The sequence below is a fragment of the Oreochromis aureus genome, linkage group 4 (genome assembly GCF_013358895.1).
Source record: "Oreochromis aureus strain Israel breed Guangdong linkage group 4, ZZ_aureus, whole genome shotgun sequence".
Lineage (NCBI taxonomy): Eukaryota > Metazoa > Chordata > Actinopteri > Cichliformes > Cichlidae > Oreochromis > Oreochromis aureus.
In genome coordinates this window covers 9,582,389-9,606,212 of record NC_052945.1, presented here as the reverse complement: position 1 = coordinate 9,606,212, position 23,824 = coordinate 9,582,389, and the positions used below count along the sequence as shown (strand labels likewise).

General features: G+C 40.5%; 1 protein-coding gene across 1 annotated transcript; it reads left to right on the top strand.

Annotated features, from left to right (window-relative positions):
• Positions 1 to 4,784: 4,784 nt before the first annotated feature.
• On the top strand, positions 4,785 to 21,039 carry LOC116312520 (C1q-related factor). The gene is made up of 2 exons (XM_031729967.2): positions 4,785 to 5,707; positions 19,336 to 21,039. The coding sequence occupies exons 1-2, from the start codon at positions 5,090 to 5,092 to the stop codon at positions 19,513 to 19,515; spliced, it is 798 nt and encodes a 265-aa protein (XP_031585827.1). The 5' UTR covers positions 4,785 to 5,089; the 3' UTR covers positions 19,516 to 21,039.
• Positions 21,040 to 23,824: the final 2,785 nt, after the last annotated feature.

Genomic DNA, 23,824 nt, shown 5'->3' with positions numbered 1-23,824 from the left:
AGTTTATTAAGACAACACATTTTTGCAAAAATGCTTCTACGTTTTCGGAGACGTCTGTTACCACCAGCTTCGATAGCTAGCTGGGATTCAAGGCTCGCTAGAGCAGCGAGAACAGCGAACTCCTGGCATATCATTTTCAACCCCAGCGGGTCCTTCGCTAGCTTAAACATGATATATAAGTCCCTTAGATGACTTAAATATGTTATTGTTTGGCTTTTTTTCAGTGCTTTACTCGTTCCACCCTCCTGGGTCCTCAGGAGGATGCAGCCTAGCGCTTGTAGAAAATCCTAATAACAGATGTCGTTAGCTTACCTGCTAGGGCAAATGGCCGGCAGCTCCCGCACCTGTCCAAAAAATGGTCAAATAATACACTCCAACTTCAGACCAGGTAAAATCCGTAATGGTCGAAAAATTTTAATTTTCATCCAACTTTGGCCACGTTTGTTCAAAGTTTCTTAGCAGGTTTTCAGTTCAGAACACATCGACAAACCACTATCACACAGTCTGCTCAGACTCGTTTGGTCTAGTTCAAACTTATTCAGACCACGACGTGTGCCAGTCACCTACGGGGTTTCCACGGTTCCCAACTCGACTCAAAAAATCTACTCAAAAGTTGATAATCTTTGTTATGCTCGCTAGAAAATCTTAGTTAGGACAACAATGGAAGAAATTTGTTGGGCAGACAAGCTATTTTAGGTTGTAAATGGAAAGTTTTATTTCTAAGTCAGTTTAATTTGAAAATTTTACTCAAATCAACAATTACTAGTTATCGTTTTTACAGTGTAACCCCTTTGTCTTTCAGAGTAACATAGCAGGGTTACACAAAAATGCATTCATATTTTTCTGCATTTTTATTTATTGCATTTGTTTCTATTACATGTATATTTGTTATACTTAAATATGTCTTCACCATTCTTTGATATATTTTGCAGTCTGACATTTACTCCAATAACACAACCATCCATTTTTCTTCAACTCATCTAATTCAGGGTTGCACAAGAAGACTGGAGCCTATCCTTGCTGTCATGGATATTCTACCAGAGCAGAATATCCAGTCCTAACCTAACAAGCATGTCTTTGGACTGAGCAAGGAACAGGAAATACCCAAGAGAACAAGCAAACTCCACAAAGACAAGCCCCAGCTGGCTGGTGGATTCAAACCCAGCACTATATTGCTGTTCAGTGACAGTGCTAACCACTCCCTCCAATAAATCAGGTCAATTGCTGGCTTTGAGCAAAAAATTACTTGGATTATCTTGTGAGCAAGTGAGAATGTAGATGAAAAAAATCGAGTTATTGAAAAACTCAAAGGCAACTTTAACATTACTATTTTGGTTCACTTTCCTTTAATTTTTAGTGTCTAGAAAAAGATAGAAAATTTTTTTTATTTTTTTGCATGCAGACTGGAATCAAATTCCTTATTTGTCTGCACAAACTTGGCCAAATAAAGATGATTCTGATTCTGATGTTAATACGTTAATTGGTAAATAGCCTAATCTAGCTGTTAACCTCCTGCTCCACAGTTGCTGCTGTTGATATCCTGCCAGATGTGGGAGTTGAAGATCTCCAGTTCCAGGCCTTGCAGATTCACCCAGCACACCATCATTACACACTTGGGTGCACCAAGCCTGCCCGGCATTTTCCTCGGCATCAAAGTCTTCTGACGGCTTTCTTCAACAAAGTTTCCAGGAAATACAGCCACAGACCTTATTGGACAAATTTGATCGCCCTGCAGCCTAGGGGGCCATGTTGCCAGCGCATTTATAAATATCTTTATGCTCAAACATGATCTTGAACACACAAGGACAATAACAAAATACCACTCAGGTTCAGATCAGGAAGGCAGTCCCTCCAGGTTTCATTGTCTTTGCCCATGTGAGCATTAAGGTCACCCAGTAGTTCCCACAAAGACCCCAACCAAGGATTCCAAGTTAGCCAGGTAGTGAAGCATTGATTAACATCCAAGTGTAAACAACAACTAACCTCTTCAGTGGTGATGACATAAACCCTACCTCTAAATTCTAACCTCAAAGTGATGCGAAAAGTCAATTTTGGAAAAACAATTTGACATTTTAGATGTTTCAGTTTATAGACTTTACAGACTCTGGAGAACAAATTAGTAAAACACCAAAAATTATATATTCTGACACCATAGAATTATGGTCATGACCAATAATGACTTAGAAATCACAGGGTTAAGTAACTAATAACTATAAAATTAAAAAAAGAAGAAATTCAGTTGACTTATCTCTCTATCGTACTGCTATTCAGGTCTCAAAGCATGATGTCAGCAACATTCAATTGAATTTCACCACTAATTACACCTACAGATGATCTCTTTATATGCTCTAACCAATCATGCAAAACAAACCAGCTCCACTGACAGATATTTCAGCTGTTACAGCAGGTAGTGCCTGCCTATGTTGTACCTCTTGCTCCCATCGCTACTGGTTGGCTCTCTGTCTTTCTCATCTCTCTTTCATCACTATAGCATTCTGTTTGTCCTCTCTAGTGTGCATTGATCTCTGTGGTGCAGAGCTTTAGAGATTTGGGGCACAGTGATCTGACTGTCACTTACAGCCGGCAGGTGTGAAGAACAAACAATGACCCCTTAAGCAAACCCCAAAACCAATTTAGGCCCTGTGTACTTCGTCATATAGGCAAACTCCATGTCTGTTATGCGGAATAGAACAAAACAGCCAAATATGCATTGCAGGTGCACCTGGTGTGCCAGTTATTTGGATATGTCTCACACTCTCTGCTCAGTGATAAATTAGACAACCAACTGGTGATGCCATAAGTTTGTGCCTGAAGTTTAATGATGATGAAGAGTCAGAAATACAGCAAAATAACTGGTGATATGTCAAGTGTAGTGGTGACAAATAGTCAGGCATCCTGCTCATTGATCCATCTCAATCCGTCACAAGAGCGCAGTCCAGCTCAGGAACAAACTGTCCTATCAAAGCCAGAAATAGGCAACGCTGAGAAAGCCAAGAGTCTGGAAATATTTTCCAACCAATGACCACACGGGCTGATTTCACTAATTAACACAAGTTTAAACAGATTAGTGGAATTGATCTATAAAAACACCTGGTGTGCTAAAAAACTTGACCTTAACCAAATATGTGTGCATATGCCACGGCAAAAATAATCTAAAAATGGGAACACTGGATTACTGCAACTTTAAAGCATACTGTGCCATTTTATCAATGAGACCTATAATAGTAACATGTTTTCAATTCAATCAACTAGATCTGGATTTTTCCGTCATGATGAAAATAGTCTTACAGTGATCATTTTGATTTCTTTTTTAATTTTAAATGCATTTTGTTGCTCTATTAGCTGCATTGGCTTAATACGTTTGTGATTAAATACATAAAAGATACATTTAGATATAAAGGAATAAGCCCACCCCTGCTGTTTTTACGCTTGCTTCTGTAAAATCCTATGAATCCTATTTTTCATAGGTTTCCATTTACATGAATATGCCAGATTTTCTCCATCCATCACATATTAGTTCTTTTTGTGTTCTCAATTAAAGTCGACCAAAAACAAGCAAAACAAAATTGCTGCAACCCAAACACACATTTCATGATGACTACGTTTGCCATCTAAAAACTTTGTCATTTGCTTTCTTACTTTACCATTCATCACACCAAGGGATGAAAATGTCAAACAAATGACATCACTGCTGCATATGGATTTTTTTTCTCCCAACAAGGACCCTTAATTTGATAAAAACCATGAAATCGATACCTAAAAAAAGACACAAATAAGAAATGGTGTCAGCACATTCAGGTGGAGAAACAGTCTTATTGACACAGGGGGAAGGGGAGTAGAGAAAAAAAATATCAGCAGAGGAGCGTCAATGTCGGCTGCCCCGAAGAGTGGGGTAGACATGTGATGTTCCACCGAGATCATTAAAGAACACCACACTCAAACCTTTAAGAACAGGTTACATGTGTGGTTGTATGGTCATTCTGTTGGCTCATTGGTCTGTTCTTGGCATTAACTTTTATAATTAGCACCTTTTTTTTTTTCCTGAGAAGCTGCTAGCATTTCCTGGCATGGAAGCCTTAAATGTTGTCTTGTGTCTGCACATATATGCATGAATCTTTAGAACCCACCTCCAGGAAAAAAAAAAAAAAGATTGGCTTTCCACAGCTCCATCTTTATTTTTAGAGACTGGATGCTGATGAGAGAGAGGAGAAAGCAAAGGAGTGAGAAACAACATCCCAAGTGGGGAAAGGAGGGAAAGCAAGGAGAGGAGGAACGAGAAGGTTGAAAGAGGGGGAGCAAGGTGGTCAGGGGGTTGTTGTGGTTCCTCTGTGGTTTCGGAGCCTGGCTGAAAGAAATGCAGTGTGATGAGAGTCCTTCTACTGAGTGAGCCAGAGAGAGAGAGAGAGAGAGAGAGTGAGAGAGAGAGAAGGGGACGTAGCCACACCAGCCCCTCACTTGGTAGGGGAGCAGAGGGGAAGGGGGGAGGCTCCGCTGCTCTGCCATATAAAAAGCCAAGCCTGAGAATCCGGCTCCACTAACTCACTATATACACACACACACACACACACACACAGACACACACTCACAGAGATCCAGTGACTGCTCTGTTTCTCTCACACTCACCCACTCTCATCATCCTCTCTCTCTCTCCCTCTCTCTCTCTCTCTCTCACTCTCACTCTCTCTGTCTCGCTCCCTCTGTCTCTCACTCCATTCCTTTGGGCTCTGCATCCTTCTTGCTTCTTCTCACAAGTCAGATTGTGTTTGTAAGTACGTGCTGAATGTCTTTGTGTGGATGCTTGGGTTTCCTTAAGTATTTTTTGTGTGTGTGAGTGACTGCTTGGTTACTTTAGAGTGACTTAGTGGAGCAGTGAGGTGTATCAAGTGTATGTGGGTCTTTGTCTCACCCTCACACACTCGCCGCTCCTCTTGCAACTCTTCTTGGGATCTGTGGATCCCTTTCCTCGGTGACAGGCTCCCCACACCAAGCAGTCACCATTTCCGCCCCCGGGAGACCCACGCTGGCAGCGCAGCCTCTTCCCCGACTCAGCATCGGGAGGAAGACCCTGGTGGCGGCTGCCGTAGGGGTTATGCTGGTCCTGGTGCTGGTGGTGCTCATCCCCGTGCTCGTCAGCTCCGTGGGTACAGATGCCAGCCACTATGAGATGCTGGGCACCTGCCGTATGGTGTGTGATCCCTACATGAACAAAGGCACTCCAGCCAGCAGCACGAGCTCCACCGGTCTTCAGGCTGAAGCAGAGGCGTTGAGTGACCACAGCAATGTGCTTCCACCCTCCACCTTACTGCAGGGCCCACAGGGGAAGCCTGGCAGGCCAGGCAAGCCAGGACCACCTGGACCGCCAGGAGAACAAGGGCCACCAGGGCCACCAGGACCAGCTGGACCTCCTGGTGACAGAGGAGATCAAGGAAGGACTGGGATTTTGGGTCTGGGGGGTAATGGAGCTATCAGCACAGCCACCTACAGCACAGTACCTCGGGTGGCCTTCTATGCAGGGCTTAAAAATCCCCACGAAGGCTACGAGATCCTCAAGTTTGACGATGTGGTCACCAACTTAGGCAACAACTATGATGGCATTTCGGGCAAGTTCATCTGCAGCATACCGGGTACATACTTCTTCATCTACCATGTGCTGATGAGAGGAGGGGACGGCACAAGCATGTGGGCAGACCTCTGCAAGAATGGCCAGGTTAGTGCTTTGAAACTTTTTCTGAGTTTTCTTTCTCAGCGTAAGACTATCTGACTCCTCTGATGCTCACTCTCCTGTCCTCTCCCGCTTCCTCTGTGGCTCTCTTGCTTAAAGAAGTAGCTTCATGACACACCCTGCAAATAAAAAGTGACATTGCGAGACAAGTTGGGCATCTGTCGTCCGCCTTCAAAGCCTAGAGCGCGCAGCTGTGGCATACACCGCGCCTAGAGATAAAGATGTGTTGACCGTTTGCAAGTGCGTCCCCTCTTTGCATGATGCGTCCTGACACTGCCGCGTCCCGCGATCTAGAGGACGGTCACGGTGTGGACTGAGCGTAGGGTGCGACCGATCTTTTTGCTTGTACACTGTAAAATTAGCCAAAAAACAAAAAAAGAAATAGAAAAAGAAAAAAATTTCGTGCGTATCGATTTTCCTGAAGTGGAAGCAACGTGATCGCAGTTTTTGCAAGGAGTTGAGTATCTAAATTGTTTTAGAGTGAAAACGCTCGAGTGTTTATTAAATCAAATTGCAGAAGTAGAAAGTATTTTTTAACCTACAAGACTGAATTTTCTAAAGGGCTTTACTTTCATTTTATCAATTTCGGAGGACGAATTATACTCCATATATGTCAGTAGGGAGGGTTATTGTAAGTATTATTAATAATATTATTATTATAACATTCTGCTGCGACATAACTTTAAACTCTTATGCGCTGTGAGTGAAAGTAGCAGATGGGGAAATGTGAAATTTCGCTTACAACATATTAACTGTACATTACATGTGAAAGCTTAGCGGACACAGCGGACCAATCCATCTGCCTTTACAGTCGTATTAAATGCATTAGGACGTCTGCATGATCTATTATCGCTTTCTTTGATGCATCATTTTAATGGGGGAGCTAACATTATTGCGCGCCCCGGAGGGTCTTCTCAGGTTGGCAATGCGTGCCAGCTCAGGCTTCCCACCCGCCGTCAGATCTCTTATCTTCAAAACGGCTCTGAAAAACGTTTTGCCTGTAAGCAGATCGGATGCCATTCTACAGTTATTCTTTGCTTTGCTTAACCAGCTTGAGGCTGAGCCCATATCAAACACTGTAGTTTGCTGCAAGTGTAATCACAGTCACCAAAAAGCAGTATTTGCAGTAAAGAAATTAAAATCCGTGTTTATAAAAATAAATCTATTTTACCTGATTTCACGTTTGAACCTGCAAACTGCACACTTGACACGAAACAATAAAATCTCTATTATAGGAGAAGAAATCATGGCAAATAACAATAATAAAAATAATAACCTTCACATTGCACTTCACACATTATTATGCTTTACTAATGTGGGCTGAAACTGGATGCGTTACAAGCTCTGCTGCACTTAATTCCTTGCCACCATGCATGGTCAGAATACTTTACCCAAACTGAGACACAATATTCATTGTTTAGGAAATGTGACAGACATTTCAGCTTTAAATTAACATCATATGAGAATACTTGTTTCAAGTCACATGAAATGTATTATATTTGTACCACGTTTAGAGTTTCACAGTGATTCACAGCCTGATCCACAGCAATGAGACTGATTCTCTGAGACTCAGCCTCCAATTGCAATTTAAAAGACCTGCTTCACATTTATTAAATACTATAAAAAAATATAATGGCTATTTTCACTTTTGTAAAGTGAAGCGACCTGTTTAAAAAACAATGTAAATATGCAATAGTTAACATGGGGTGCTCAAAAACAAGTGCTGTGGTCATGATATGTGAGATTTAGAGATGAAATAAGATTTGGTGTGAACCTACTGTGTCACCCAGGGAGGTAGAGGTTAAATCCTTTAACCTCACCAAGTTTAAAGCCAGGGAGAAAAAAAGAGTTACAACATTTGCCTTCTATATACAGTATAATGTCTCACTCAACAGTAATGTTTCTGGGTGGGCGTAAAAGCATTGATATATAATAGGGGAAGAAGAACATATGTTCCTATAAAACGCCTTCTGTTCCCGCTTCATTGTGCTCCCAAGAGGAGGGTGTGGAGGTACTTAAGTTAGACGCACACAGTGTGCATCACCAGAGACCCGCGTAATGTTTATAAAGTGGTAACTGCTTCTCTTTCTCTGTCTTCCTTTGTCCTATGAACAGCTTATGCATAAATGTTCAGTCCTTTCATGGTGTTTATTAGGTTGCTTGGCTGATGGAGGAGGCCCCAGAGACTTAGTTTGTGTAAATGACTGTGAATAGTTATAAATGTTGGGCAACTTGTGCTACATCTCTGATGAAGTGTTCAGAGTCAAACTGAAACTCCTACAGTCACACTGGTGCTTTACTCAGCTCATTAAGGCTGCAAAAAGCTACACTGTGAGTTGGGATAGGGGAGGCCAGGGAATTGCAGACAATACTAGTATTTTATCATCTTTTGGCGTTATTGAAGTGGTGGGTTTCCAGGCCTTGCAGAACTGTTTTACTCCAGCATGTGCACCTCCTACTCCTGGGGTTCTTACAAGCTGTTTCGAACATAAGCATCCAGAGGTTACTTTATTTCTTCTCCGCTTCTTCCACTTTGTGTTTTAACTTGGCAAAGGGCACCAAGTAGAATCCAAACACTGTCTCCAGAACTTTGACACTTTTCAAGCTAGAGCAAAAAGTTGCAGTTTTTGGTAAACAAACAAAAGGAAAATCTATTTTCAGCACAGCACACTTTATTCACTTTCCAGCTTCCTCTTCTCACACTTTTTTTTGGCTTCTTCTTTGCATGTTCTTTTTATTTTTGTGCCAAATATCCCAACCGATCCTAAACTCTTTCCAATAAATCAATGCTTTGCTATAACCTGTCTTGGACACATCCTGAGAGACATGGCAGCGGCTATAAGAAGATAAATTTAATAGACGCAGTAAAAGGAGAAGAAAGAAAGAGGACAGAAAAGAGATAGTTATTGTGCTATTGTGCCATCGAGTCTATTTAATTGTAATTAAAAAGCTTGAACCAGATCCAGGATGTGTTTGCGCTTTTCCTCTCCGTTCCCTTCTTAATATTGTTATTAATCCGCAAAACCGTTTCAGAGTTAATTAAAAGCAATGACTTCAGCGTCAGTCTCTCAAGAGGACCATAGTGAATAATCACTCTGTCTCCTCCTTTAATAAGCTTCAACGTCCTTCGTGCACATGGCTCTTCCCTAGCAATTACCGCAGCAGTCTCCTCCTTACATACACACACATTCGCACATGCTCACACACACACGCGTGCATGATTGCCCCTCCTTTCTAACCCACTGCCTCAACCCACCCCAACTGTGCACTGCCCTCCATCTCTCCTCTGCATCTGGTCTACAGAAGCTCACTTTTCTAAAGGAGCAGAAAGTTTTCATCTTCTGAAAAAGAAAAACTTCTTTTAAAAGAGAATCCGGGTTGCTGTATCACAGGATCGATTTCCTAAAACACAATGCCATCAATATTCTTCAATTCTTTCAAGTGATGCATTGCACTACAACAGAATAAGTTAAAGTGAACCATCCTTCAACTCATCCATAGGAAAAAAAAAATGTATTTTTTTTTTAACCAAAACCCATCTCAGTCACATGTCATTTCTCAGTCAAACCATTTGCCTCAGCCCATCTCTTCTCATAAAGACACCTCCAGGTGGGACTTCAGCTCTGATACACATGAGCACAAGGCTGTTTATCTTGTTGCTGTGTATCCAGGTGAAACCCACGCATTGTGTTTAGCATCTGGTGTCAATCCCAACATTAAACAAGGGAAGCTGAGCCATCTGGAGAAGGTCTGCTCCGCTTGATTCGATTATTGACATATGTTTTAGAAGAAGAAAAAAAGGTGCAGCAAACAAGTTAAGTTTTAATTAAACCAAATACGATTTCAGAAAAGAAGGCAGATTTTCAGTCATTTCAGTTATCGTTGCATTATCTGCACACAGATACATCAATACTTCGACTTGATTGATTTTGTGAGTGAGAACCTTCACAGACAGATTGATTTTAACATTCTGGTAATGTTCAGACCTGCTATTCTTCATCGTGGTCTGACTTCAGCACTGAGAGGCCTCTGTGCGTTCGCCTGGTGTAACAGAGAGACTCTGTCTGAAATAGACAGGCGGGGTTTTAGTGAGCTACCCTCAGTCCCTCTTTGCCTCTTTGCCTGCGGTATTGATCCCCTTATGCGTGTGTGTGTGGAAGCGTGTGTGCCCATGTATGTGCGTTTCTTTCTTCTTCTGACAGACCTGTTTCTATGTGATGTATATCATGGCACTTCTTCTATAATCAGCCTGAGAGGTAGTGAAGGCGGACCTTTGGCCTTGATCTGCTGTGTAATTGGACATTGGATTTGACACTCTGCCGAGTGGAACATTAGAGCTGGCCTAATTAGGTGCGAGGGCTATTAAATGAAGATTGGCCCACGTTGTTAGGAAATACCACACAGATTGGAAATGTCAAGATGACATCGGGCTGTCATCTGAAAGCACTGAGAGAAAATCTATCATTTATTGGTGAAGTTTCAAAAGTTGCTCGAAAGCTGCCCACCACTTGTCAGTAATCATTCAATTACTTTTAAAACATTTTACACTGAGCTTCTCAAATAGAGAGCTATTACAGCTCAGCAGTGCACAGACCATCTGAGCTGGCATCTCAGATTAAGTAACTCATGAAATACTGATAATGTCTAATATCTCAAGTACTGAGAGACCTAAAACATACGGTCCAAAATAGGCTATGGATTGTCTCCTGTGACTGGCTGACTCAAGGATGCTATGGTGTTGACTCACAAGGCTTCTTCATTATAATGAGGGCCATATGGGAGATAGACAAGTGCCCCTGGCCCTCTTATGCAAACATCTCTCTCTATCTCTCGTCCTCACGCCCCTGACATTTAGACGTCCCCCGATTTCAGTCTTCACTGATACCCACAATTATTCTCTCCCTCTTCACAGGAAAGCAGCAAGTCAATGGCTCCAAATGACTCACAGTCTGCTACATAACTCAGCGTGTTTAACACTTCATGCCCTCCTTAAAATGAGTATGGGTAAAATAACTGCCCAGTAAGAACGACACAGACTACTATACGAAAAACACATGTCATAACAAAGCTGACATTCTCGCTCTCGTCCAACACGTATACAGAAACCCACTTTACCTTTTTTGTAGCTTTCTCGGTAAGAAAAAAGGAAACTCTCGGTGCCTCGAGGATTACTATGAAACAAACTGGAAAACAGGCTCAATGTGAACAAAGGTTGAAAATTTTGCAGTGAAAGTGTCTTTTCAGACAATGCTAGAAGCAGTGATTGTGGTTTTGGTGGTGATGCTCGAGGCAGACTGTGCTGTGTATCTCGGTAATTAACTGACCGCGATGAAGCAGACACAACAAAGAAAAGAGTGGCTGGATTGCGGGTCAAAGTTCATTCCTCTTTTTTTCTCCCCCACCACTGTTTCCTCTGACAGGCTTCTTTCAGTGGCTCTTTCAGGAGAAGCTGCCCGAGTTTCATCCTCTTTGTCACCACTGATTAACTGCAATACTAATAATCAGGCCCTGGGAAAAGGTTTTACGGTATTTGTATCAGGTACTGCTGCTACATGCTATAAACTAATGAACTAACAAATGATACCAAGCTCACCTTAAGCATTACTGTAGGCAGTTTCATAAACAGTGAGAGGCCTGTGCTGTAAAGTCACTGCATTTCAAAGCAGGCTGAGCAGGTACAAAGAGAACAGCTGGTGAAATTAATTCAGGAGACCTTTTTTTACTCGCTTCTGACAGATGGCAAATCTCCTGTTACCATTTCACTTCTCTTATCATGTTTTCACTTAGGTCTCCAACAAATGAACGTGTAAACACATGCCACTTTCTGACAGTACAATTCTCTTGCAACCCCTCGTACTTTCCTGTTCTCATTACTTTAGTAAAATTGTATCTCTAGTGCACGCGGCTGCATAAAAATGCATTTCGATGTAGCATGTCTCTCTTTGTGTTGCTCTGTCATGGCGCGTGTGTGCGTTTGCATGTGTGTCGCAGGAATGCGTTGAATAGGGCTCGGTAGAGATGGCGTGCTATCTAAGCTGCCATTAGGCATGCGGTTCACGGCTGGAATGTTCAAACACAATTAGATGGCAGTACACTTTGATTTAAAGGGGACCAATAGACTCGTTGATCCAAAATGGAGGCTCAACATCAAGTCAACAAATCCCTGTCAGAGAAGCCACGAGACATGTCCTTGTCACAGTGACAAAGCCTCTTGTAAGATCACTGTCCCATTGAGATGTTTCAGGCCTGTCTTGTGGCAGACAACAGATAAAGAATAAAAACTGAATTTTTACAGAGTTCACAATTAAACTCAGCAAGCTGCGTTAGCTGAATGAAAATAATGCAAAGCGCCTTTTAGATAATAGGTTGATTGTAAAGGAAATCCCAAGTGACTGAGGATGAGTGACGGTTTTAATAATGTTCCACAAATTCATCCTTCAGATTAATGCTATCATTACTGATAGCTGTAACATTCACATTTAAGAGAAACCGCACTGTTACAGCATGCATTATTAAGTCCAAGCACAGCCCTGTATTTTTTTGTCTTAAATATTATTCAATAAAGGCCATCATGTTGATGATATGACGGATTCAAACATGCACGAGCAGCCACGAGGAAGACAACATCGCCTGACACCTCATTTACCATCGCTGGAGCCGCCGCTTACGGCCTCACGCTTTGTTTGTCTTGTCAAAGTTCCTCTACATATTCCGTGTCAAGGTCACGCACTGCCAGTTGGCTGTTTGTCCTGCTCATCTCTGGCTATACATCTGCCATACCCTGAATTTAGACCTCTGGCTCATATCGCAAGCAAGTTTTGTGCAGAGGAGTGAAAGCGGGAGGGGGGGAGAAAAGAGAAAAAGAAAAACAGCTCCAATAGGAGCTCCCTGATCATTATTTCAAAAATAGTGAGAGGTTTTATTCATGCATGCTTATCACTGAAAGCAAGCGAAGGAGGTCTAGACTGCGGCAGTTAGTCTCAGAAGGGGATAAAAACCATTAGAGCAAAGAAACAAAACAAAACAAAAATATCATTGTGGATGAACTAGAAGGATTTCAGGGAAGTTTGCTTTCACCAGGGCTTTGCTCATTCCATCTCTGCCAAAAGAAAACGTTATATTTGTATTGTTCATCTCCTCCCCCACCAAAATCCCATAAATCATTTACTTCAAGATGGCCTAAATTTAGCCCTTTAAAAAGCAAGGAAAGAGAATAACTTAACGATATTACACATCTGTGACATTGCCAGAGGTTCCCTGCTTCTGTGCGACTGCCTGCAAAGCAAATATTTTGGTAAAGTTTCATTAAAAATCTCAACTGACAAATCCTCCAGAGCCATCATCACCTGCTTCCCCTACAATCCAAGGCGGTAACCCTCTAATAAGACGGTGTTGACTTTGCACACTCATTGCATATCATTTCGTATTACTATGCACCGGACGCTGGCATCTTAGAATCAGAACAGGAGGTTTTGTTTGCACATCGATATGAGCTGCGCTAGATTTAATCAGGAGGATAAACAATAAGAAAAAAATGTACAATATTCCATATATTACTTCTGGATCTTAAAACCTCTCCTCGGAATTTCATTATCCAAAATTAGCCTTTACAGCATTTGCACATTTCGTACCAGTGTGACACTGTCCACAGCGTGCTGTTAGAGAACTTGTCAAGCCCTCCACAACTTTCCACCTTTCTTACATCTATCTCACTTGTTAATTATGAAGCAGAAGTCGCACCTTCACAAAGTTAGTCATAGTTTCGCTTGTTCTTTAAGTTGTCTGTCCTTTTAAACTTGCATATCACTTTTCTGATTAATTTCACAGTCTTTTATCAAGTGTTGTTTTAATCCAAACATTTTTTTTTAAAGTGGAAAGCTGAAGAAGTGTCAGTCTTGACTTGAATTTAAAGCAGTGAGCTAAAGGTAATACAAAGAAGAGTTCATAAAACATATCTGCAAGTAACAAAGTATAAGATTTTGCATTATGTTGACTCTATAGCAGAATCGTTGTCACACATGTTAATACTGACCAAGCCATTTCTCTCACTGTGGGGGTATTATTATTATTATTTCTGGGGGTATTAGCAGAAATGTAGCTGCACCTAAAGTAAGATGTAGCATTAACAGCATACATACCAGGTTGTAAATACGGTGTCTTAAATATGACATCTTGAGACTCAAATGCTTTTTACAGTTGCGGTTAAAGAACACCTCTGTTTTTGATTTCACGACCCACTGTAGCCTTTTGTGTACGCCTGGCTGTTCATCATTGTATCGCTGCAGAAGAGAAGCACTTACTGGCTCCAAAAAGCTTCCCTGAAAGAATTCTATGGTTTCTATCAGAGGCTTTTTCAATATTGAACCATTTAAAGCTTAAAAATGCAGAATTTTAAATAAATCTTTTATAAATACACGTAATTGTCAGGTCGAGCTCATGTAACAGTTATTCAAACTACTGAATGCCGAGTTCATGCAAGCTTTACATTTGCTATTTTAATAAGACTTTGTACGCCTCTGCACATCCTCTGCACACTTTTATGTTTCCAACAGCAGGTTTTCAAAAATCAACAGAAGATGAGCTAAGAGTTTAGTACTGACAGCATTAGCTGTTGTAGCAGGAAAGACAATAGAAAAAGGTTTTTTAATTAAAAAAAATGCTTCATTAGTCAATGACACATATTTAAATTACACAAATAATCTATATATTATTATTATTTTATACATTTAAATGCAAAGAAAATCTGTTTTAGGTTCCCCATTAGATTTGGCACCAGTGATACCTTCTGTGCAGGAGAGCTCTGTCAGTAGCTGGCTTGCCCAAACATTTGTCAATATGCCTGTTGTGTGTGTTCCCTTTAAACAGGGCAACTAATTATTGGGCATTCTCAGCATTATTGGGCACGCCTGTTGAGCTGCTTGTCGACTCCCACTCAAAAATCCCAGATTTAAAGATTTGTGGACACTGAGTTAAAGATAGGCCTGAAACAGACTTTGGAGACCCCATAATGAGCCACAAGAAACACTGCAAATGCACACGAACTATTGATTTGGATTCAACCTTACTGACCAGACTAAGTGCTTAATAGGCTTATTTAACCACAAGATACTTTTAAGGATGTACAGTGCTTTCTTTTTTTCCATCTCTAGAGAATTAATGATCTTCCCGTTCGATTCTGCTCCATTTGAGTTACATATGATGCAGTTTGTCTAGTTAGTAACTGTTTAATAGCACTGAGACACGATGCAGACACTAAGTAGAGAGTTACACTTTTTTGTGTGTTTTGCTTTTTCGTCTTATGTTTTTTTTGGTTCTCTACACCAAACACAACACTGGTTGAGTGAAAAAGATTATAACTGATAGCGATTTAAAAACAACGACAAGCGTAATTAACAATGAAAATGCAGGGAATTCTTAGTTGACTTCTGCTTTACAGAGTGTTACAGTTCATTGTTTAGCTTTCTGGTCTCAGATCTACTGTTTTGGTTCACCCACACTGCCTTCTTATTGCCATTTCAGGTAAGAAGCAGCTGTTTTCTAAAAAACAACAGTAGACATATTCTTGCACAATTAGCTGGTGAGCATAGTGGAGCATTTACCTGATATGAAGTCGACAATTTCCCAGATGAGTTGGTAGGGACCAAACAAAGCACTAAAAAAGAGTCAGAATCAGTTAATCACAAAATAAGGAGTCCGCATTAACGATAACGATGCTCCACAAGTTCAGGTGTAAATGCTGAATTGTTCTAACCTTAAACAAGTTCACTCTATGATCTCATCTAGTTTTTGTTTTTTTTCACAAGTTGTTCCAGAGCAGTAAATATGCAATGAAAATTAAAGCTGGTGTTTTTTAGTCTTTACATTTAGATCACAGACTTCTTACATTTAAACACCCAAAAAATGATTTGTTATAGGTACACCTCTGTGTCAGAGTGTTGCATTGGGATCTGCACCAGCTCTGAGGTCTATGGTGGAAAGGCCTTGAACCATCACATCACAGTTTTTGTGATGTACATAACAATGAAGTCTAGAAAGGAAATGAAAGACAAACACATATTACCAGTGATGTGGTTTTTCCTCGTTTGAGGCATGTGTCATATGTCAAGGACATGCTGACTGTGTTTGTGTCATTATTTTCACTAGCGTAAAACAAAAAGTGTGCGAGAATATTTGGCTCCAGTGCCTTTGCTGTTAATTACTATTACCGGTTTATGTATATTTACTGAATCCACATCCACTTCTTGCTTGCTTCTCTGTCTTTTGCCTTAAGTTTGATTTTCAGCATTTGCTATAATTGAAGCTACAGACTTGTCCCATAAAGAACATCCTACCTCTTCTTCTTCTTTTCCTTTTCTTGGCTGTTTCCTTTAGGGGTCATCGTGGCTGATCATCCGACCATTAAGCTGTAAAATCTACATGGTTGTCTGCATTTGTATGTCAGGATTGCCAGCCTATTACTCTAGTCCTAAATAAAAGGGGGTGAAGAAGAGCAATGAGTCTGTTCACTCCACATTAAAGTGAATTCTTCCTCAGAGCTCATATTCATTGTTTAAAGCCAATTTTACACTTTCAGATCTTGATAATAATCTCTAAATGTGTTTTTAAAAGGTTGTGTAAAGCCTTATGTTTCTTCAACTGGTGTCACTAATGAAGTTTAAATCTGAAAAATAATTTGGAGGTGTGAAGTTAGAAAGAAGTTGGAATACTAGAGCCTTTGAGCCCACTCCTCATCTCTGCTAAAAGCTTACAGCTCGAGGCTATATTAGCTGCTACTTGTGCAACTCACCACTGTCTTCAGCTGAATTGGTGCCAGATTTTTGTCAAGGATGCAAACAAGGATGTTGAGTGAACAAAAAAAACAAAAAAAAAAACAATATCTCTGCTACTGCTGCAGACATAAAAAAGACCATCGTGAGAATGACATTGTAGGAGTGTAATAATAAATTGGATGAGCACTCTTTTAATTTAAAATGGAATGTGCTAGAAGCAAAACAACACAAAATAATGCATGGCACTACTGCCAGACTGAAGTGAGAATAGAGAATAAGGCTTTCATAAAAGCTGTTGTTGACCAACTTAGGATCTTCATTCAGCTGGTTTGCCTTTAATTTCACTCTTTACCTTTCAGCTGGAAAACAGGGCGCTAAAGATTTTAGTCTTTACAATGTAGTTTCAGAAAGTTCTTGAATCATCGGGTCCCATCTTGTCTTAAAAACCTCATAGTATTGGATCACCCTAATAGAGCACTTTGCTCTCAGATGGCAGGCTTACTTGTGGTTGCTAGGGTATTTAAAAGTAAAATGGGGAGCAGAGCCTTGAGTTTCCAGACCCCTCTTCTGTGGAACCAGCTCCTAGTTTGGATTTGGGAGACAGATATCCTCTCTGGTTTTAAGATTGGGCTTAAAACTGTCCTTTTTTTAAAAATCGTGTAGCTAAGGCTGGATCAGGTGACACTGAATCCTCCTTTAGTTACGCTGCAGTAGGTGTAGGTTCCTGGGAGATGATGCATTGAGTATTTCTTCTTCAGTCATGTTTTCCTCTCCCTATGTGTTTATACACCTCTGTGCATTTAATCATTAGTTATTATTAGTATGGCTGTCTTTCACAGCGTGTCTAAATCCTGTCTCCCTCCCCTCACCCCCGGCAGGTTGTGGCAGATGGCTGCCACTTCCTGAGCCTGGTTCTGCCAGAGGATTTTTCCTGTTAAAAGAGAGTTTTTCCTTCCCACTGTCGCTCAAGCGCTTGCCCACAGGGGGTCATATGGTTGTTGGGGGTTTCTCTGTTTTCTCTGCATTGTTGTAGGATTTTTGACTTACAATATAAAGCAGCTTGAAGCAACTTTTTTTGCAATTTGGCGCTATATAAATATTGAATTGAATTGAAAAACATTATGCAGTACTCATTCCTACTTAAATAATCACTGTTAGAACAGCTCTCTGCCACACACACAAGGACACACATGTGATAAACCACAGCTATTGTTTCAAGACTCATGTGGGACTGCACCTACACTTAAAAACATAGCACGTTTGTAGTGGATGCCTTAATTACCCCAGACAGGTCATTTAGAAACTGCTCCAAATGTCCTGCAGACAGAGTGCCAAAACACACAGGCACGCAGAGACACACACACACACACACACACACACATGTGTGGCCAGACAGAAGCTGCAAACCCCAAAACAACAAAAAAAAAGTATTTTGGGAGATTCCCATGATGCATTGAGTATTTCTTCTTCAGTCATGTTTTCCACTCAATATGTGTTTATACACCTCTGTGCATTTAATCATTAGTTATTATTAGTATGGCTGTCTTTCACAGCGTGTCTAAATCCTGTCTCCCTCCCCTCACCCCCAACAGGTTGTGGCAGATGGCTGCCACTTCCTGAGCCTGGTTCTGCCAGAGGATTTTTCCTGTTAAAAGAGAGTTTTTCCTTCCCACTGTCGCTCAAGCGCTTGCCCACAGGGGGTCATATGGTTGTTGGGGGTTTCTCTGTGTTCTCTGCATTGTTGTAGGATTTATTTACCTTACAGTATAAAGCAGCTTGAGGCAACTTTTGTTGTGATTTGGAGCTATATAAATATTGAATTGAATTGAAAAACATTATGCAGTACTCATTCCTACTTAAATAATCACTGTTAGAACAGCTCAGTATTTTTTTCCTCTTTTGGTGCAAATCATCACCATCACTCTTCTTAGTTATCAGATATTTCTGCTTATATTCAGTAAACATCTTTTATGTTTTGTTTCTTCTAATTTCCTCCACACTGTGACCCCCCAGAGTAAGCCCTGTTGTTGCATTTCTGAGACTTTTGGAGCGCATTTTGCTTCAAGGTCGAATAATAGCTCTGCAAAAGACCCCTGGCTTGATTGAAACCATAAATCTGCCTGACACAGAGGCTAGAGTTTTGGGTCGGTTTTATAGGTTTAGTATCAATATTAAAAAGATATATTTGTCCCCAAAAAAAATCAACCTCAAAATGAAACCAAATCGAAATGTATGTCCTAAATGATAAATTGTCTTCCTGTTGAATAATCATTATTGCTCTCTTATGATAAAAAAAAGCTTCTCTTTTTTGCGCCTTCATTATTCCATGTCATAAATAATGCAGTTTTGCTTCTTAATTAGCAGAATATCAATAAAAAAATTCTATGAACTTTAGACCATGGAGACAGGAAGAGGACGCTAGCTTTATTTTAAATGTTAATCTAAGTCGACTTTAAAAATAATGTAATTTTAATACTGTAAGTTTGGGTTTTTCTGAATATATTCACCATTGTAATCAAAACTGTATTTGCTGTGTGTATTTTCTTACAAGCTTAAGCTTCTATGATCAAATGGCAAACACATTCCCCGCTCAAAATAGCAAATGTAATGTCTGTGCATCCTTGGAGATATATGAGTACTTACAAGCGCTAAGTGCTTTTAGTTTAGATTTACAGTAATATAGACTTGTAAGAGTGAATATAGTATCTGTCTATCTGTCTTAGCATGAGAGACTGACACCTGATTCATAGCATTTCCTAAATACATTAAGCTAATGCACTGATACCTTTAGCGACTATGAAGGCTACCTCTTCTTTACGTGTTTATCTGCTCCTGGCCTTGCAGGTTCGTGCCAGTGCCATTGCCCAAGATGCTGACCAGAACTATGACTATGCCTCCAACAGCGTCATCCTCCATCTGGATGCAGGAGACGAGGTCTACATCAAACTGGACGGAGGCAAAGCCCACGGTGGCAACAACAACAAGTACAGCACCTTCTCTGGCTTCATCCTCTACGCAGACTGAGAACACACAGACACAGAGACAGTCAGACAGGAAGAGACTCAGACTAAGTGTAGTATGACGGGGGGGAGGGGGTGTATGTGTTAAAAGCCTGGAATGCTTTCTAGTTTTCCTAATTCTCTCCATCATCACGGACACCTCTGCTTCGTATCCATCAGTCAAGACATCCAGGTTCTGTAGCCAAGTCTGGATGCAAAGCTCCTGAGGACTGAGAGGAGCTCGGTTGGGCGTGTGTGGGAGGAGTGGGATGTTAGGTGGAGGTGGGCCGGTTTTTCCGCACTCCTTGCCACAATGCCACTGGTCAAAAGCTCCTCACTCTCAGTGTCTCTCCTCTTTAGCCCTGCTCCATTGCACAGAAATATCAACAAATATGAAAACCCTGCTAAGTGGATGATCTCACCTCTTCTCTCCACAGCGGCAGCAGTCAGCTGCAGTGTCAGTGGACTGAAGTGACTGAAACTTATAGTGTTGTTCCGTGAAATTTTCCTTAGACTGTGTTTTCATTTTGTAGACATGCATAATATTCAACATGAGCAAAAAAAGAAAAAGAGAATATATTTGTCCCTTGTGAAGATATCCTGTTTGACTGAGAGATGTTATTTGTGATGCAGCTCAGAGCTCTAACAGCTGGAAAACAAATCTTTAAATCAAGAGTTTCACTATTTCATAGCAGTGGGTGTTTTTCTTCATTTCTAGGTAAAACAAGGTAACTATTATTCATGTGGAGAATAACAATACATTCTGCACTTCCAATGTATCTGAAGAAGAAAACATCTAATATAGACAATACCCTATCCAGAAACCACCTCACACTGTTTCTGGCACTGTCACAAATGTCCTGCTGCTCTTCAGATTAAAGGAGGGCACAAATAATCTTTTCAATGTTCTAGCTTCATGTAGATGTTCCACTCAGCACAACCAGTTATGTGATACAGAAAATGTTCAAACTCAGAGGTAACCCAATTGAAGAACGCCAATCCTTTCCTCTTCTCTGTTATGCCGACCTCCAAGGTTTCTTGCGAGTTATTAAAAATGAAGAAGAAGAAGAAGCAGCGAGCAAGGAAAAGAAGGTCACAAATGCAGAGAAAGAGTCAGAAGTGAGTGAGATGGGGAGGTAGAGGAGGCGTTCAAGCACAGTGAAAGTGAGTGGGCAATTTTTATGTTTCAGTGTCTTCACTGGATGTCATCCATTCATTAGCTGCATATTCAATGACACACAGGCATTATGGTAATATTTACTCAACATGGCTGCCTGATGGCTTGCTTGAGAATGAAACTGATTGGGTGAGTGACTTGGCCTATTAGGACCGCACGTTTGAGTGTATGCGTGTTTGCGTTTGTGTGCGTATGTGTGTATTCTGTGCATACCAGTGAGTGTCTGCATCTTAGCATGTGCCGTGCCATAATTACATTGTTATTTTTCAGAGTTATCCTGTGCTACAGCCAATGACATATATTTTACGCAGCAGCCAATGAGATTGTGCTCTGTAGGGTGGAGCCTCTATAGATATGATGAGAAGAACAAACAGCTTGTAATTGAAATCTATGACTTGTTTGTCTATCTTATCTTTTGGAATTGTTGAATACATTTCAATAATAAATGGGATTTTTTTGAGTGACTTGTCTCACGAGAATTTTTGAATCCCAAATACACTAATTAAGGCAAATTATCTGTAAAAGAGCTCATTCGCTCTGTGAGACCAACTGCAGCGACAGCAAACAACATGACTGCAAATGTGCGTTTCTTGTTCTGTTTAAAGCGAGAATTCGAATTATGGACAGTCAGTGCAAACAATAAAAAGATCCTATCAGCAAATCCCTTATCTCTCTTTTCTCTGGAGAATGTAAAGTGTATCCAGGATGACGAGCATCCAGGGAGAGATGTCTGTGTTTATGCTCCCCCCGCCACGTCCCATCCTGAAGTGATCCTGTGGTGCTTCTCTCCATCTGGAAAGGTGCTCTTGGAGATAAAGACTCTCCAACTTTAGCAACATCCTCCAGTGGAGTAAAATGCCTTTTTTGAATGCAGATGAGCCCTTAGGGAAATGCAGGCTATTCCTCAATCTGCAATCACAGTTTCTTTTCACAGATTCACATCAACAGGGGCATGATATACCTAGCGAGGAAGTGAGGATGGAGAAGAGAAGACAGGGGGAGGAAAGATTGAGAACGATAGAAAAGGAGCAGAATATGGTTTGACAAAGACAGATGGAAACATGAAAGGAAGAGTAGGCCACAGAGAAGTAATGGGGAATGGATAGATAGGGAAGGAGAAGGTAAAGAGAAATATAAGGAAGACAGACATAAAAGGGGGTGGTACTGATTTGGGGTGAAGAGTGAGGAGGGGTGGATTGTTTTCAGGGTAGAGTGATTCCCTGTCGGGCCTCTGTGAGGTGTCAGGAGAGATTAGCCAGCGTGAGGCTGGAGGAGAGAGCTTGAGATAGCTTAGATTGGACAAGTGTCAAGGACTGGACATTCCTCAGACCTGGCAGGAATGGGATGTGACACTGGCTGCCACGCTCGCCTGCACTACTTTGCTCTTAAGGGGGCATTCACCCCTCTCTGTATCATTTTATGAAATTTCCTCAAGCATATAGCAAGATAATTCCAAGCACATCAGTGATATTGAAAGTGTTTGAGCATCTTAACATCTGGAATTGTTCCAGGTGTAATTTTAAAGATATTACCATCAGCAGGGGAAAAAAGGGTCTTCAGGATTAAATTCTGTGCCAAGTAAAATTGAGATTTACTTCAGCACAAATAGACTAAACAACATAAAATCTCAATTCACAGTCAGAAGGTAAAAAGGTATCAACAGGACAATTTTATTTCATATTTATCACTGTCATATAGCAAGAGGCACCCACATTATTTACAGGAGAAATAGGTGAAACTAAAAACTGTAACTAAAAAACTTCCAAAAGTGTGAATATATATATATTTTTGCAGGAGAGATTAATTGTAAATAACGAGAGTAGTGATTAGATGATGAGAACAGCAACCAAAATAATTAATTCTGGAATTTGCGCAAGAAGGAGATATTTTTGGAACTCAACCTGTTTTTCTACTAAAGAAACACAAAATTTTTCATTCATTTTTAATGCAACATAACACTGTACTCAAATCAGTATCACTACAAATACAATGAACAGTGTGTGCTGTGATAACTTGATCACATGCATCAACACAATCAGAATATGGCATAGTATGATGTACACTAAAAGGTTACGTAAAAGATGATTTATGAAGGATTGTGAAAATAATGTGAGACATTTTACTTGTAATTAAAATATACCACTAAAATGAGATGCTTCATTTATTTCTCTTGTTTGTGAAGTGCCGAAATTTGTGAAACCTTTGTATAGCACCCTTTCTCAATTTTTTTATTTATTTATTTATTTTTGTGCTGTGGATCTCACAGAAGCTTCTGATTACCTCAGCAGTGTTGCCGATGTTTTGCCCTGTGAATGCATCTGAAACATGTTGATTGTTTGCCTATTTACCAATTACTGAGGTGCAACTGTAGCAATGTCTGCATTGGTAATGTCACCAGCTTATCATCACGAGAGAACACTGAGCCCAGATGTTTCTCATGCTGCCAAAGGGGCCCTGCTGCATAAGCCTCCGCCCTTGCAAACAAGCAAACACAGAGTAAGTCTATTTCCAGAATAACAGCATTCATTTACTGGCTTCTTTTTGATTTCAGTGCTCAAGTCATGAGTGTGAATAATATGCATTATATATAAGACTGGCAGCTGAAGACTAAAGGGTCTTTCATTAAAAAACAATGTCGATTGAATCCCACAATGCATTGTGTTATATTCAATAAATCCTAAATTACTGCTCTGCCTAATAGCGCATTACCTATATAAAACCAATCCCCAGAGTGTATTTATTTATTTGATTGTTTTTCTTTTCTTTTTGGTTATGCATCCATATCGATATGACCTCTTATAGATGCATATAGGCAGTGTGCCCTTCCCAGCAATCAGTTGATATATATATGCATGTTTGGAAGGAGTATTTTGAATGTATATTAGTGGACTGCATGTTTTTTTCTTGAATTATTAATTTTCTCTTCAAGAAACAGAATCTGAATCAATAAGTTACACTATTTATGTAAGAAAAAAGGCTGCTAAATCACGGTCTGTTATTTTTCTCGGTGCTAAGATGTTGAGTGACGTAAGCTTCACAGTTTTTTTTTTTTTTTAAATGTTTTTAGCAACTTTCCCGACACGGTTTCATGAGTGGTTTGGCAGCCAGTTCAAGCTTGCAAAACGCTGCTTTCATATAGTGATACATTCTATAAATC